General features: G+C 39.6%; 2 protein-coding genes across 6 annotated transcripts in view; one reads left to right on the top strand and one right to left on the bottom strand.

Moving 5' to 3' along the window:
- The window catches only part of ERMP1 (endoplasmic reticulum metallopeptidase 1), a 42,946-nt gene extending 41,522 nt beyond the window's left edge, over positions 1-1,424 (top strand). For all 3 annotated transcript variants that reach the window (XM_050945690.1, XM_050945689.1, XM_050945691.1), the window contains one exon: positions 76-1,424. In XM_050945690.1, coding sequence (XP_050801647.1) covers positions 76-240 — 165 coding nt within the window. In that variant the 3' untranslated portion in view covers positions 241-1,424. The remainder of the gene's footprint in view (positions 1-75) is intronic.
- Positions 1,425-5,508: 4,084 nt separating this feature from the next.
- The window catches only part of RIC1 (RIC1 homolog, RAB6A GEF complex partner 1), an 87,023-nt gene continuing 77,794 nt past the window's right edge, over positions 5,509-14,737 (bottom strand). For all 3 annotated transcript variants that reach the window (XM_050945583.1, XM_050945582.1, XM_050945584.1), the window contains 5 exons: positions 10,913-11,199; positions 9,845-10,039; positions 8,448-8,625; positions 8,113-8,301; positions 5,509-7,166 (listed from right to left, as the gene is read on the bottom strand). In XM_050945583.1, coding sequence (XP_050801540.1) covers positions 6,881-7,166; positions 8,113-8,301; positions 8,448-8,625; positions 9,845-10,039; positions 10,913-11,199 — 1,135 coding nt within the window. In that variant the 3' untranslated portion in view covers positions 5,509-6,880. The remainder of the gene's footprint in view (positions 7,167-8,112; positions 8,302-8,447; positions 8,626-9,844; positions 10,040-10,912; positions 11,200-14,737) is intronic.

A 14,737-nucleotide genomic window follows, 5' to 3' on the forward strand; every position in this document is an offset into this window, starting at 1 on the left:
TATCTAGAACCTATGAAAAGGCCAAGGGTAAAAATAATGCTTGGTAAATTTGGCATTGCCTTTTCTCACTTTCAGGCTGCAGAAAAGCACTCTGATGGAATGGTTTCCCTCGCCATAGCAGCACATTATTTCTTTGGTGAAGATCAAAAGTCACCTCAGCTGTATGCCTTAATGGAGAGATTTCCAAACTGGACATTTCCTTCTGGTTGGGTCTGCACCTATGACCTCTTTGTCTTTTAGTCGTGCAGCAATGCAGAGATAACAGATTAGTCTCACCGTGTCAGAAGATGCAACTCTCATTCATAATGAATTCATTCTGGCAAGGTGCACAAGATAGTTTTTACAAATTTGTGAAAAACATTGTGGGCACAAGATTGTTTTTGTGGTAGCTTGACTGCTTAAAGGATAAGCAGGGTTCCTGTCCTCTTTCGCTGGGAGTGGGTAGTCTTGCCCTGTTGGGCTGGGGGAGAAGTGTCTCCATATTTATGCAACTATAATTTAGCTGTTTCTCGCACTGACGTGGCAGTTCAACTAGTGTAGATCTAACATGAAGACTGCATTTGAGGAGGTGACTATAGAGTAGCCCTCTGTGCACTGTAAATGAGGGTCTTTGTGAAGGAATTCCCCCAGTGTTGTAAAATACTCCCCAGGTTTTAAATGCTTGTAGGTGCTATCACCTACAAACTCTTATTTTAATAGGACAGATAGGACTAAGGTTTTGGCTAAAAGATTGTGTATGTGATGGAGCAGAAGCCTTTCTCTGCGTAAGTATTACTCTGACCTCTGGATGAAACCAGTTTTGAAGTAGCCACTTAGACTATGCTGTGTCCTTGGAAACACTGGAAATCTCATGCATGGAACTTGATGATCAGTCTGTTGCTTTACCTAAGGATTTATGTAACTGTTGTGGAGAGAGACTTTTACAGCACATGAAGTATCTGACGTGTGGAGGACTGTTCTTAACTTAATCTTACAGTGTGGGATTTCCAAAAGCACAAGTGGTTTAGGAACACAGCTCCCATTTAAAGTGAACAGGACTTGTGCTCCTAAGTTAGCTATATGTTTTGGAAAATCCCACTCGTCTAGGAAAAATGCAGCCACCAAAAACAAAATGAATCTTTGATTTTGTTTTCCTAAACTGTGTGTGTAAGGTGGGGAAACTTCTCCAGATTAATTCCAGCAGTCTGTGCTGACCATTCTCTAGCACAGTGGTGTAAACTTAGTGCTTTTTCACCTGAATAAAACTTGCTGAATTATATGCACAGGATTATCTTTGTGCATGCACCAGTTAAAGCAAACAAGCTGTAGTGTTGTGGATATCTACACAGTATGTGAGAAATTAATGCTTAAGATGACATTCCTCATGACTTGCAGTTGGCCCTGAGGGATGATGGTTCTCATGATCAGGTTTATTGGCTTCCAATTTAATTAAGGATACATTTGTAGGGTGTTGCATGACTGATTCTAACAGACCAATTAAAGTATCTGATTGTTTTGGTCTGTGTATTGCATAAAGGAAACAAACCCACCAGACTAACACTGTTGACTCAATAGCACCTGGTCTTCCATGTACAGTGCTTATCCCTATTCATTTAGAGTATTTAGCTATCACGAAGGGTGTACTATTAACTTTCTGTAAAACTATTAAGATTGCAGAGTCTTAATAGCTTTCTTAAATGTATCATTCTCAATAAATGCACTATTTTGTACTGCACTTACACTAGAGTTGGCACAGTTAAGCCTGATGAAGGATTAAGGCTGTACCAGAATCATTCACTTTGTCTTCCCCAAAATTGGTATTTTTATTGTGCCTCTAACTTGTAAACTTAAAAAAAAAAACGAGTGCAACAAGAGTCCATGGAGTGGGAAAATACCAATGTGCAGCATGTAGGTATCTTCTGGAACTTCAGTGAAGCAATAACTATATTTTGTTACTGTAAGAAAAAGTTAAAATTACTGACTCAGGATCGCCCTTTATTAAACAGCAGAATTAAATTGTTTGGGATGTCTGGTTATTGTGAATTCCTGCCTTTTTTAACATGCTGATTCTGTTACTGGGAGATTTTTTTGTTTCTAGCACTTAGAGCCCAAACCTTTTACTTGAAACTTGAGGAATTAAAATGACTGGTAAGACATGGCATGACCAAAGAATGTAAAAATATGCTCAGTCAAGTGTGGACATGGAATGAGATGGTGATGTATCTGCGTGCCTGAGCCTGAGTAATGCAGCATAGGTTTGCTGAAGTGTTTAGAAGGTGTCAGGGTAACAGGTTTCTAAAAACTGTAATGGCACAAACTGTATGTAGGTAATTAGAGCTGCTAGAGGGATTCAAATATATATTGGCTTTGTTGAATAAAAGCTGATTAGTTGTATATATGTACCAATGCAGTTTTTATATGAAAATTCTGTATGAACTGTTCTATATTTTTTCTTTTAACCCTCTGACTTCTAGAAATTCTGCAAGCTCTGTGTGCAGCTCACTCATTTCACATTACAAGCAGTGCAGCCTTCAGCTAACAGTTTCAGGAACTCACCTACCTTTTTTAATACTGCAACTTTCTTGCCTCAAACTCCTCAAAGTACAATATTGGACTTGATTGCCTTTGGGACATGCTTCACTCATGTGTTGAGTTGAAAGGTAAAGGTGCACTGGGGTGGAAGCCTTTCTTTACTTATAGTGGATTAACTGTTCCATTTGAGATGGTAGAAGTTTCTAGAGGTCTGGGCGTTTTAAAATTGCTTTCATTTAGGCTAACTCTTACAGGTACTCCAGAAAAGTCTCATGTGGTAAGTCTTAATTAAACCTTTACCAGTGGCATCTCTCTAAATAAACTACATAAAAGTTTCAAAAGGCAAAGTAGTTAATTACCTTACAGTAAGGGTGGGTCTGTGCATTCTGTACACATGGATCCCACTCTTGTACACAGGTAATCAGAATATTTTACCAGCAGTGTGGGTTTAGAGCTGTGGATGTGCCCAGTATGCCTTCATACCACCCCTCTTGAGGGTGCAGCATCCCCATCTGCGTATAGAACATCTTGAAGAACCTCAGTTAGTCAGGTAAGTAACCATTGTGTGTGTGTGTACATGTGTATTCTCCTCTAGAACATTACTTTGCTGAGACAGGAACTTAAGACTTAGAGATGGAGGCTGATACTTGTGAATGGAGATCTATGCTGGTGCTCAGCATTTCCAGAGTAGGCTAGAAACAACCCGTGATTACCTGCTCTGATCTCCTGTGTAGCAGAGGCTCTAGGAGTCCCAGGCATGAATTAATTCCTGCTGTGATTGATTGGTTTTGAATGTGTGGTCCATGGATCCCTTGAGGTCCACACACTGTGTAATATTTCCAAAGGGGAGGCAGATGGAAAAAATGTTGAAAACCACTAGACTAGAGCATATCTTTTGATTACCATAGGTTGTGGTGGACTCTCTCTCAGTGGAGAATTGTTCCTCATGGTTTAGGCTGAAGAGCTTTAGCTTCAGTTTAGCTCTTGGATTATATTTCTCTATCAAATTTGTGTTCACAATGTAGGTTTTAACTTGATCAGTCTAAGCACCTTGGAGTCTTATAATGCACATTTTCAATAACTCTTGTAGCTCTTCTCTTCCAATTTATTATCCCCATTCCTGAATTGTGGGCACTGTTGCACCAGTGCTAATATAAGTTTCCTACTCCTGCTTGTAGATCCAAAGATTGCATAAGATTTTTTGGCTACAGCAGTGTTCATGTTCACCAAACTCTTGAATCACTGCATCCCAAGATCATGCCCCTATTGTGAGAGTATGAGCTTACATTTGCTCTGTAAGCTAGCTCCAAACACTTGATATTTGTGACCCACTGTCAGAATTTACTAAATTATCAATGCCCCAAACTGTCAGTGATTGTTTTCTTCTAGTTCATTGATAAAATGTTATCAGTTCCTGTTGCAGCTGTGTTAGGCCCAGGATAAGGTAGATGAGAGGAAACCTTTACACAGAACTGTTCATTAGGTATCTAGTCTAGTTTCTTAAGCTTACAAATCTCAATTCCATCAGATGCCTTAAAGCAGTCAGTCAAATTCCATTGTCATGTGATGTAGGAGCCTAAATCTTACTTTCAAAAGCTATTAGAGAAGCCTACACATTCATTACATTACAAGTTGAGCTGGCCAGCAAGTACTGAGGTCCAGAAGTGGGTCCTCCACTAATAGTATCTTGTAAAAGGAAGTATTAAATGCTATTTTAATTACATTAAGATCTAATTCATCATTTTGCCTTTCCCCAGCTAAATACAGCATTAACCAAGACTACTCTAAGCAAGTTAACTGTCCTATTAGTAGAAGCAATACTAAAAACTTATTTTAACACTCCTGGCTACAGGTAATTTGCTGTTTATTTCAGCAAATGCTAGGACATTGGTTAAGAAAAAAACTGTATGCTCTATTCCAAAGAGTGGTGTACAGGTCGACTTAAGTGTTTAAGATGCTTTGCATCACTGCAGATGACTGTTGCAAGGCCATTTTTTCTATATCTGTTCGAACTACACATAAAACAGTAGTGCTGAAATGTAAAAAAGGTCAAAAACTTCAAGCAGCTTATGGCAGTGATTCTCAACAAGGGGTACCTCAACTCAAATAGATATTTGCTTACTTTTAAGTACTAGCAAAAAGTCAGTACAATGAGTTGTTTATACTACTATATGTATTTACACTGAAATGTAAATTGAGGAATAGCCACAGACACTGAAATTTAAGTACAGTATTTTATAATTGTATGGTAAATGAAAAAGCAAGCAATTTTTCAGTTAACTCAATGTCTGTCATACCCCCAACTTACCTCAGACTGCTGAATGGTTGAGTCACTGGCTTATAATTAGAACTTGTGCTGCAAATGTTCCTTCACCATAGCAGTAGCTGTCATTTTCCTATAGTAGGAAGAGTCATGCAAGCTCACTTCAGGTGGGGGGAGATCTACCTTGACTCCTGTAATAAATCTAACTTTTCCAGGAGTGATAGTCTGAACTTCTGTTCAGACTTTTTCCAGTCCATTAGTGCAGCATTCAATTTACTATGCACAAATTGTCATTTGTGTACTACTTGCAGTTTATTTTTCACTTTGTCACGTATTAAAGTCAGACTTTTACTTGCAGCATTACCTGCTGACTGGCCATCTTAACTTGGTGTAGAAAAAATTAATTTTGTGAACTGTATTCTTTTAACCCAGTAATAGATTTAAAAGTCAGTTCACCGAAAGCTTAATACCACTGTTTCATTGTTCAAATCCCCTAATTTGGATGGAAGAACATACTTCAGATAACTGACAGTCGTATGCTTTACTTACTAGGCAGGTATCTGTCCCCCAAAGCTATACTGCTGTAGATTAACTTCATCAAAACAGGATTTTAAATTTTGCTGCATGTAAGACAAATTAAAGCAATCAAAGTTACACCTACAGCAGACTCCATTAAACTCTTTAAAACATAAATAAGCAAGTGCAACCAGCCACTTATTTCACCCTTGTGAATATTCTTCACACTTAAGACAGGTCAGGTTTTATTTTCAGAATTTGAATAGGAGTAACAGCAGTGGGAGACGATCCTGTAACTATCACATTGTAAAAAAATCAATACAATGATGATATAAAAATAAGCGAGGGGGATTTTGTATAAAATAAGCAATGTTGCATTATTTTGTTCAGATTGCACAGTACAAACAAGCTAATATCTAAATTTTAATACTGTTACAGGTATTTAATATTACATATATTGGAGGACAGCAGCTAGGAAATTAAGCACCTCAAAGCAGCCATGACACTTCCGCAGCCAGCTTTTCAGAACAGTGTCTGAAAGTTAAAATAAAATCTTATATTTAATTACAGGTATACACATTATAAAATGTTCAAAAAAAGTAAGTATGCACTGCTTACATATTACTAAAGTTTAGTAACAGTACGTAAGTGATTCTATTTACATAAAAAATCCATTCGTGTGAAAGGAATTTACACATGAAATAAATAAAAGTTCAGTAATCTTAAAATTGTAGGTCAGAGTGGCCAAGTGTAAAAATTAAGCCACTTTTAAAATGTTACTCTAATGATAGGGCAGAGTAAAAGAGTGCCACATCCAGAAGGAAGTGCAACTCTGCTTTAATTTTACCAGTTAGTTGTAACCATGCAAAATACACAGGTACCTTCAAATATGGTACAACCCCAAGAGCATGAACAGCACACCCTTGAGAATATTTATACAAGAATATTCACAAAAACATACATTTTACAATTCTTAAAAACTATTTAGTGATATCAAATAGCATAATCTATTAAACACTTAGATCCCAGCTGACTCAGGCCATAACTTTGTAACTAATCTTACAATTCATATTTTTAAGTCTTACAGGAAAAACAGGCAAGGTGGGGATGATTATAAAATGGTGTAGTCATCTCTTGCTTTCTCTCATTATATAGGAGATATTCAGAAGGTTGTTCAAATTAGGTGACACATGGCAAAGGAACCCATGAAATGGATGTTAAAATAAAAAACTGCACTGATGCCTCTTGCTGTCCTCCTGCAATCAATATCCAGTACCAGAGAACAAGCTCAATTTAGAGAAGGACAAAGGAAGAAAAAGTCTTATTCATAATAAAACCAAATCTTTTCACATAACTATTTCCTTGGTTTCAATTGTAGATGTTTTAAAACTGGGTGAAAGGTTGAGCTACTTATTTGAGGTCACCTTATATTCATCCATGGATTCGATATTCTCTATATAATGCTTGTAGAAATCAAACATTAAAATCCAACCCAGGGAAGCACATCTGAAAGCTGGTTTGCTTCCTTACAATCCTGATAATTTGCATACTTATCTGCCAGCTGTGCTATCATTAATAACTAAAATCGTGTTAAGATACAGTGCAGTCATAACTGCCTTCCTGGAGAGGATCCTCCTCTTCTGCCCCAGACACGTCCTCTTCATGTCGACTCACACTGCTACTTCCACTATCACTCTGAGGGCTAGTGCTATGGCAGGTCAAACTCCGGCTTTCCTCCGCCCTTGGGCTGGCTTGTTCAGTAACCTTACAAGGGTTCACTGGTTGAAAAGCTTCAGGCTGCACTTGCTCTTCTGATCTCTCACTTAATTTCTGGAGCTGTGGCTTGATGACATTTAAAAATGGCTTGTACCCAGGGCTAAAGAACAAAGAAGGAAGAGGTAACTATGCAGTGAACTAAAAATAGAAGTTCATTCACATTCTGCCCTCTAGGCTTCAGCACTAAACCATTACTGTAGACCAGGGGTCAGCAACCTTTCAGCAGTGGTGTGCCAAGTCTTCATTTATTCACTCTAATTTAAGCTTTTGCATGCCAGTAATACATTCTAACTTTTTTAGAAAGTCTCTTTCTATAATACATAACTCAACTATTGTTGTATGTAAAGTAAATTAAGTTTCTTAAACATCTTAAAAACCTTATTTAAAATTAAATTAAAATACAGAGCTCCCGGACCCCAGGCAGTGAGAGTGCCACTGAAAATCAGCTCATGTGCCATAGGTTGCTTACGCCTGCTGTAGACCCACCTATTAGAGCTCCTGCATAAAGCGCAGGGGGTCAAGCTGCTACTGTCAAACAGATACCATTGTTTCAGGGGACTATGCATTATAACAGACTGTTACAGAGCTGTCTTCCCTGTGGATTTCTGCAGGGAAGCCACTAAGGAAAATTCTATTCTAAGTGACTAAACTCTTACTAAAGTCAATGTAAATGGAGACCTCAGTAGCAGAACATTGTCAAAATACCAAATTATACATTGTAATAGGAGAGTCCATTTATTCAAAAGAATTTTAAAAACTTATAAAGTAATAGCAGAAAACATGGCACTGTGTTCTGTAATTAGTAAAAATGTAAAGTGATATACTTTCAATGCAACTAGAAATCTAAGTAATCAGTATATTGCAGTGGCACCAAAAAGCCTCAGACAGGATCAAGGCCCCATTATTGCAAGTCTTGTACAAACACACAGGAAAAGAGATTGGGGTTTATATTTATTAGCATGAGATTTTTCACACAGCAACTTGAATTACGTACAAATTCTGTATTCAGCCATCCATCAAAACTAATCTGCTGCAATGACACTTACCAATCTGTGGAAGCCCATCTGTCTACAGCATGTAGCCCAGTCCTGATATTCTGCCATAGCTCTCCATCAGCATCAGAGGACTGCATGATGATAAAAACCTGGTTGATTATTGAAGATTCTCTGAGAATAAGGCCAATGATAATGCACCAGTCCAGACATCCTGCTTCCATGAAGATGTGTAGCAAATACCTATAAGAACAAAACAGTTCATGCAGTGCCATGCTTTTCCCCCTCCCAAGGACAGAATTCAAACAAACAGTGCTAGATCACACGCATGCTAAAAGCAAGAGTGAACATATTTTAGTCTCAATTCATCTTATGATGATGTAACTTACCGTAGTTGGACCTGTGACTTGTGTGGCCCTTTACTAGCCAATTCCAGAGAGATATGTTCCAGCTCTGACTGTGTTAAACTTAGAGTGGAGATGTTTTCATCCACCATGGTCCAGTCACCATCCACAATAGAACTTGTTTCTGTCAGGTCTGTTGCTGAACCAATGCTGCATTCATCACCTACCAAAATACATTCAACAGGATATGTAGAAAGCCATCTATTAATTTATCAGGTGTCAGTGTTTCTTCTGCACTCCTTCCTCCAGAAACTGACTGGGCTCATTTAATAGTTAAACATTTACAAACCAATGTAACTAGCTTTGGGATTCAGTAAGGGTGTTATTGGGTACTGAACAGCTAGTAGTTAGCCAGGAGCAATCTGAACGTAGGTATAGTGTCCTTCTAAGGATTTAAAGGTCTTGTTGGTGCATTGGATTAATATATACTTAAAGATAGACTTGCTTTTCTTTGCAAGCTGTTTTTTTCAGTAGCAATTCTTGTTTGTACCAGGTAAAGACAGCCCTGCAGGATAAACTGGGTAGGAAGAGTAATATGTATGTAACAGGTCCCCCAGGCACTCATACAGATCATTTGAAAAAGAGTGAAGTACTGTTGAGCTCTTGGACAGATGCAGAAATCTCCCAAACACTATTAGTAATCAAAATTACTACCGTGAACATCTTAATTGATCGTAAAACTAAAGTCAGTGGAAACAGGTTACAAGGCTGTTCTTAGCATGTGCACAACATGCCTCAGGTGGCACATGACCAAGATTCATTGCCAAATTTGGTCTGCTGGTTGGATCATTAGCTTCCCTGAGCATGACATGAATGCTGATTCATGCCCCCAGTTAAAAGTTATTTCCAACAGTCCTATGTGCCTTTGATTCCTGTTCATTTAATACTGTCAGTTTTAGAGCATAAAGTGAGTGAAATGGTCATGAAGGATACAAATAAGTCTGAAGAGCAGGAGTGGATTGGGAACTGTGAAACTGATTTAAAATTGACTAGTCTTTTTCCAAATGAAGCAAGATACAGAAAGGAAACAGTCAAATTTTGTTATTAAAATCATCAGTTTTAATAGTTTCAGGTGCTACCAACACAGGTAAGGACTTAAAAAAACACACATGAATTTTTACTTTCAATTCCTTTTAAATACAGCTGTCACTTGCCTGGTCGTAGTCTTCAATTTTGACTCAGCCACAAAGTTGTCAGTGCACTTTTAGAATGTTTTTAGTATACTTTTCCACTGACTGAGCCAATCTTTTCTGCATTACGGTATCATCAGATAACAGGGCAGCACCATACAGCAGTGATGTGCATTCATGAGAAAGGATGAATACCTAGATGCAGTTTTCTGAGAGTGATGCAGAAGAGTGTGAGAATGAAAAATAACCTACCTTTATTTAATAAAGGAGAGAGGAATGCATCTTGCATGTGAGGTCCATGGGATGAAACTGTGTCCATTTCTCTCTGGGAGGAATTGATGGTGCTAAGCCAGCTGTGACTCTGAGGTGCACTTGAGACCCCCATGTCCATTTCCACATTTAAAAAGCTGTCTGCAGACTGGGACTTGAGCAGCTGCTCTCCAACAGCTAGAAATAAGGAGGCATTTATAAAAAACTGACCTATAATACAAGTAACCATTTTTTAATACATCTCCCAAACAACTTTTCACAGTTATATCCAAGTCAAAATTCAAGTAATTAAATTGCTTCACAAATGAACAAATGCAAGGGAATGCAGCTCTTATGATTACTGCAAGACCCTTTGATCAGCCTCAGTGTACCTAGACACTGGCACACAGTGAAAGTGCCATCTAATATGTTGCTGGTATAGCTGAGCTACCACCTAAACTCACTTTTTTGCAGTTTTGAGACAAAGAAACTTAATTCTATAAGGTAGACTTGAAAGATGCTTTAAGACTGCAGTGAGATCCATGTGATAATCACAAAAAATAATATATAGAAAGATGTAACATTGTAATACAGGTTTCAAAACTGCAGCACTGTCTCACAAATTTTAACTCTTCCATCTCACTATCACATTGCTAGCACATTTCATCAGGTCACATGAAAAACAAGGCGTAATCTTTAAAAATCAGATAAAGCTGATCAAATGCCCATCTAAAACCACATAATGTACTGATTTTCGTCACTTTCTTTGGCTGAAATTATGTAAAGTTGTGTCCAGACTGACCTGTAACTGATCTAGCTCTCTGATTTAATACAGCTAAAAATATAACTTCTGAGAGAAAACAGGAAATCTCAACAGAAGCTACAACAAAGATATGATGTCTATTCTAAACAGAACGCCTTCAAAACCATGCAAAGTAAGGAACTGTACAGGTGAAAAACCTCAACCTGTTCTTTGCTTGGCTGAATTGAGACATGAGAGATTCAAACTGATGGAGGCAGGACTGCAGGAAAGAAACCTAGTCCACCAAAATAACTCGGATGGTACAGCACCTGTCTTGTACTTTCCATTCTTGAAAGGTGAATTAACAGAGAAAGCTGGTATGACTGGAAATGGCCAGAGAAAATCCTTGTGTAGTCTCTTCAAGGCAATCACAAAATCCTCCACACGGGCAGCTCGGGCTCGCTCCTTACACAGCCAGCCAATCAGCTCAAAGCCTAGTTGCGCAGCAAAGCATCCAAGGTCTTTAAGCCGGATTTCCTCCAGCAAGCGTCGAGCATGACGCCAGAGCATCATATCAATGTACATGTTCTCAGCACAGTCACTGTCTTTACTCCACCTGTGGACCAACACAAGAGAAGACTGTAGCTTAAAAGTCACTTAAAGATCGGCTGTAGCACAGATATATGAAATTGCAAACTAAGTTGAGTAACAATTTAATGGTGAAAGCCACTTGCACATTGATAAAAGAGACTATGTATTACCTGGGGTTCCTTTACCCAAGAGCCTCCACTATCACAATGAGCTATCAGACAATAGGAATGTGGTAGGTAGAAACTAGATAGGCAGGACCAGCTGCAGCAGCTTAAAGTCTTCGCAGTGAAGGCAGGGCTACATGTCACTAGGGAAGCAAGGAGCAGTCCCCCTTCCAAAGTGGCCTTTCAGAGAAAGCAGACTCCAGAAGACTGTGGCACTAGCAGTTTCTCTCACACACGAGCACTCCTGCCACTCTCTAAGCCCTCAACTGGAGCTCTTCTGTTAAGCAGGACTCCTCTCCGTCACCCCACTGAGCCCGAACCAGACCCCCACCCCACCCAGCTCCACACTCCCAGCACCCAAGCCCCCCACACTCCTTACTGAGCCCTAACCAACTTCACATGGACCCCCCCTGCAGAGTCTCATTGCCCCTGCACCTGGAACACACACCTCCCCCCCCCACCTCATAAGCCCCTCTGCATCCAGATGCCTCACAGAGCTTCCCACACCAGAACTACTACACACAAAATCCTCTTGTTCCACACCTGGATCCTGCTAGCCTGAGCCTGCCTGCCAATACCTGGTGTGCCTAGCAGAGCCCTGGAGTGTTTCTGGGGTCAGCCCAGCCCTTGTGCTGGGTCAGGTGCAGCCTCATCTCCGAGTCCCTGTCCTTGGGTGGAGTACTATAGGGTGAGCTCCCACCTCAATGCAGCCTGTGACCTGTACTCCCCACTGCCCTGCTGCAGCCTCCACATCTATTGACAAATTAAAATGTGCAGAATTTTTAGGCTCAGAATTCCCTCAGGAGTAGCAGTGTCACTGTGCTGTGGCACCAGGCATCAATTCAGGACAACTAACTTTCAGCAAATGACTCTTCAGGAGATGGATATGCATGAAAAATGGTAGTCTTGCTAGTTTTGTGAGAAGTGAGCTTTTCCTTGCGTCAATGTTTCATACAGGTACTGACTGTCTAACATGAACTTTAAATACTGATCCAGGAAGTGGACTTTGTGCTGGTGGTGGAATAGTAGCAATCTTCAAACAGGAGAGGCCTGTGAAGTCCAAGAACCCACTGAAGAAAAACAGTAAATGTGCTTCATATTACCGTCAAAGCACAGATATCTACCCTGTTCCTTCCTACACTAAGCACCATATCTGAGTGAGAGGGGGACACTGCCTTTAAAAAGGACATGTACAGTATTCTGGAACACGAATGTCTTGCTGGATCAGACCAGGGGTCCATCTAGTCCAGTACTTGGTCTTTAACAATGGCCAATACCAGCTCCTTTACAGAAAGGAAGGAGAAAGAAGGAAAATAGGATAGCCTGCTCCCAATGTTCGTCCTAACTTCCAATATAGTTAGAGATCTGAGTAAACTCTGAAGCTTAATGTTTTTATCCCTTTATGGGGTTGAAAAAAGTTGAACACTATGTAATTTTCAAAATAAAAATACCACAAGAAAAATAATCATCAAAACTGATACTTAGGAGAAACATTTAGATAGAATTAATAATTCTCATATGAGTAGTCCAGCAAAACCTACATCTGACAGATCAACACCAGATTCAGAGAAAGCTAGTCCATTCCACATAAGAAGTGTTTAGCACTCCTTGAGAAAGATTGATTTTCTTCAAGCAGGAGGCCTGGTCTACACTGTGGGTAGGACTGATTTTCTTCAAGTTGGAGGCCTGGGCTACACTGGGGGGGGGACTGATCTAAGTTACACAACTTCAGTTACGTGAACAACGTAGCTGAAGTCGATGTACTTAGACCTACTCACCGCAGTGTCTTCACTGTGGTGAGTTAACTGCTGCCGCTCCCCCATCGACTCTGCCTGTGCCTCTCGCAGTGGTGGAGTACAGGAGTCGACAGGAGAAAGCTCGGGGGTTGATTTATCACGTATAGACTATACACGATAAATCAACCCCCGCTGGATCGATTGCTGCCCACTGATCCGGTGGGTAGTGTAGAAATACCTGGAGTCTTTTACAAGAATCTTTGATCTGGCAGCTTAGGGAAAAAAAGATGTTTCCCTGGACAGAATCCTCCCAACATGAAGATGGACAACTGCACACAGTGAAAAATTCCACCTGCTCAGAAGCACAAAGATTTAGGAAATCAATGCTTATGGCTAAAAATTCCATAGGGAATTTCTGTGCTTGGGCTCATAGGAACTTTTAATACCAAAGTCATAAATTAACAACTTCGATCCAACTATTAGAAACATCTTAATTTTAAATGGTACAAAAAAGGAAAATTTTAAAATAGCTTAAGATTGGAGAAAATTCTCCTAAGAACATAACTGAACTCAGCTTGTAGGACATCAGTCTGACTTCACTGTAACTAAAATTGATTTGAACTGCATGCTTTCACCTGTAATTGCCAGAATTAGTGTGTAGTGCTAAGCACTGTGTAGTGCTAAGCTCACTTAACTTGCCTTATCTGTTGTATTGCTTAAAAGGACTAAACTTGAAACCTTTAGTTTGATGAGTATAACTAAATTTCAGCATTCGCATAGCACTTTTGTAGCTAGCATTGCAAGATATTTACGTGCCAGATATGCTAAACTTCCATACGCCCCTTCATGCTTCGGCCACCATTCCAGAGGACATATTTTTTTAATGAGTGTCATCAGCATGGAAATAACGCATTAATTAAATTTGTGACTGAACTCCTTGGGGGAGAATTGCATGTGTCTGGCTCAGTTTTACCTGCATTCTGCCATATATTTCATTCACAGGAATGCAGAGGCAAGATTAGAAAGGCAAAGGCACAAAATGAACTCAAACTAGCTATGGGAATAAAGGGAAACAAGACGACTTTTTATCAATACATTAGAAGCAAGAGGAAGACCAAGGACAGGGTAGGCCCACTGCTCAGTAAGGAGGGGGAAACAGTAATGGGAGACTTGGAAATGGCAGAGATGCTTAATGACTTCTGTGTTTCGGTCTTCACTGAGAAGTCTGAAGGAATGTCTAATATAGTGAATGCTTACGGGAAGAGGGTAGGTTTAGAAGATAAAATAAAAAAAAAGTAAAAAATCACTTAGAAAAGTTAGATGCCTGCAAGTCACCAGGGCCTGATGAAATGCATCCAGAACACTCAAGGAGTTAATAGAAGAGGTATCTGAGCCTCTAGCTATTATCTTTGGGAAATCATGGGAGACGGGGGAGATTCCAGAAGACTGGAAGGGGGTAAATATAGTGCCCATCTATAAAAAGGGAAATAAAAACAACCCAGGAAACTACAGACCAGTTAGTTTAACTTCTGTGCCAGGGAAGATAATGGAGCAGGTAATTAAAGAAATCATCTGCAAACACTTGGAAGGTGGTAAGGTGATAGGGAATAGCCAGCATGGATTTGTAAAGAACAAATTGTGTCAAACTAATCTGATAGCGTTC

The sequence above is a fragment of the Gopherus flavomarginatus genome, chromosome 3, assembly GCF_025201925.1.
Source record: "Gopherus flavomarginatus isolate rGopFla2 chromosome 3, rGopFla2.mat.asm, whole genome shotgun sequence".
In the NCBI taxonomy this organism is placed as follows: domain Eukaryota; kingdom Metazoa; phylum Chordata; order Testudines; family Testudinidae; genus Gopherus; species Gopherus flavomarginatus.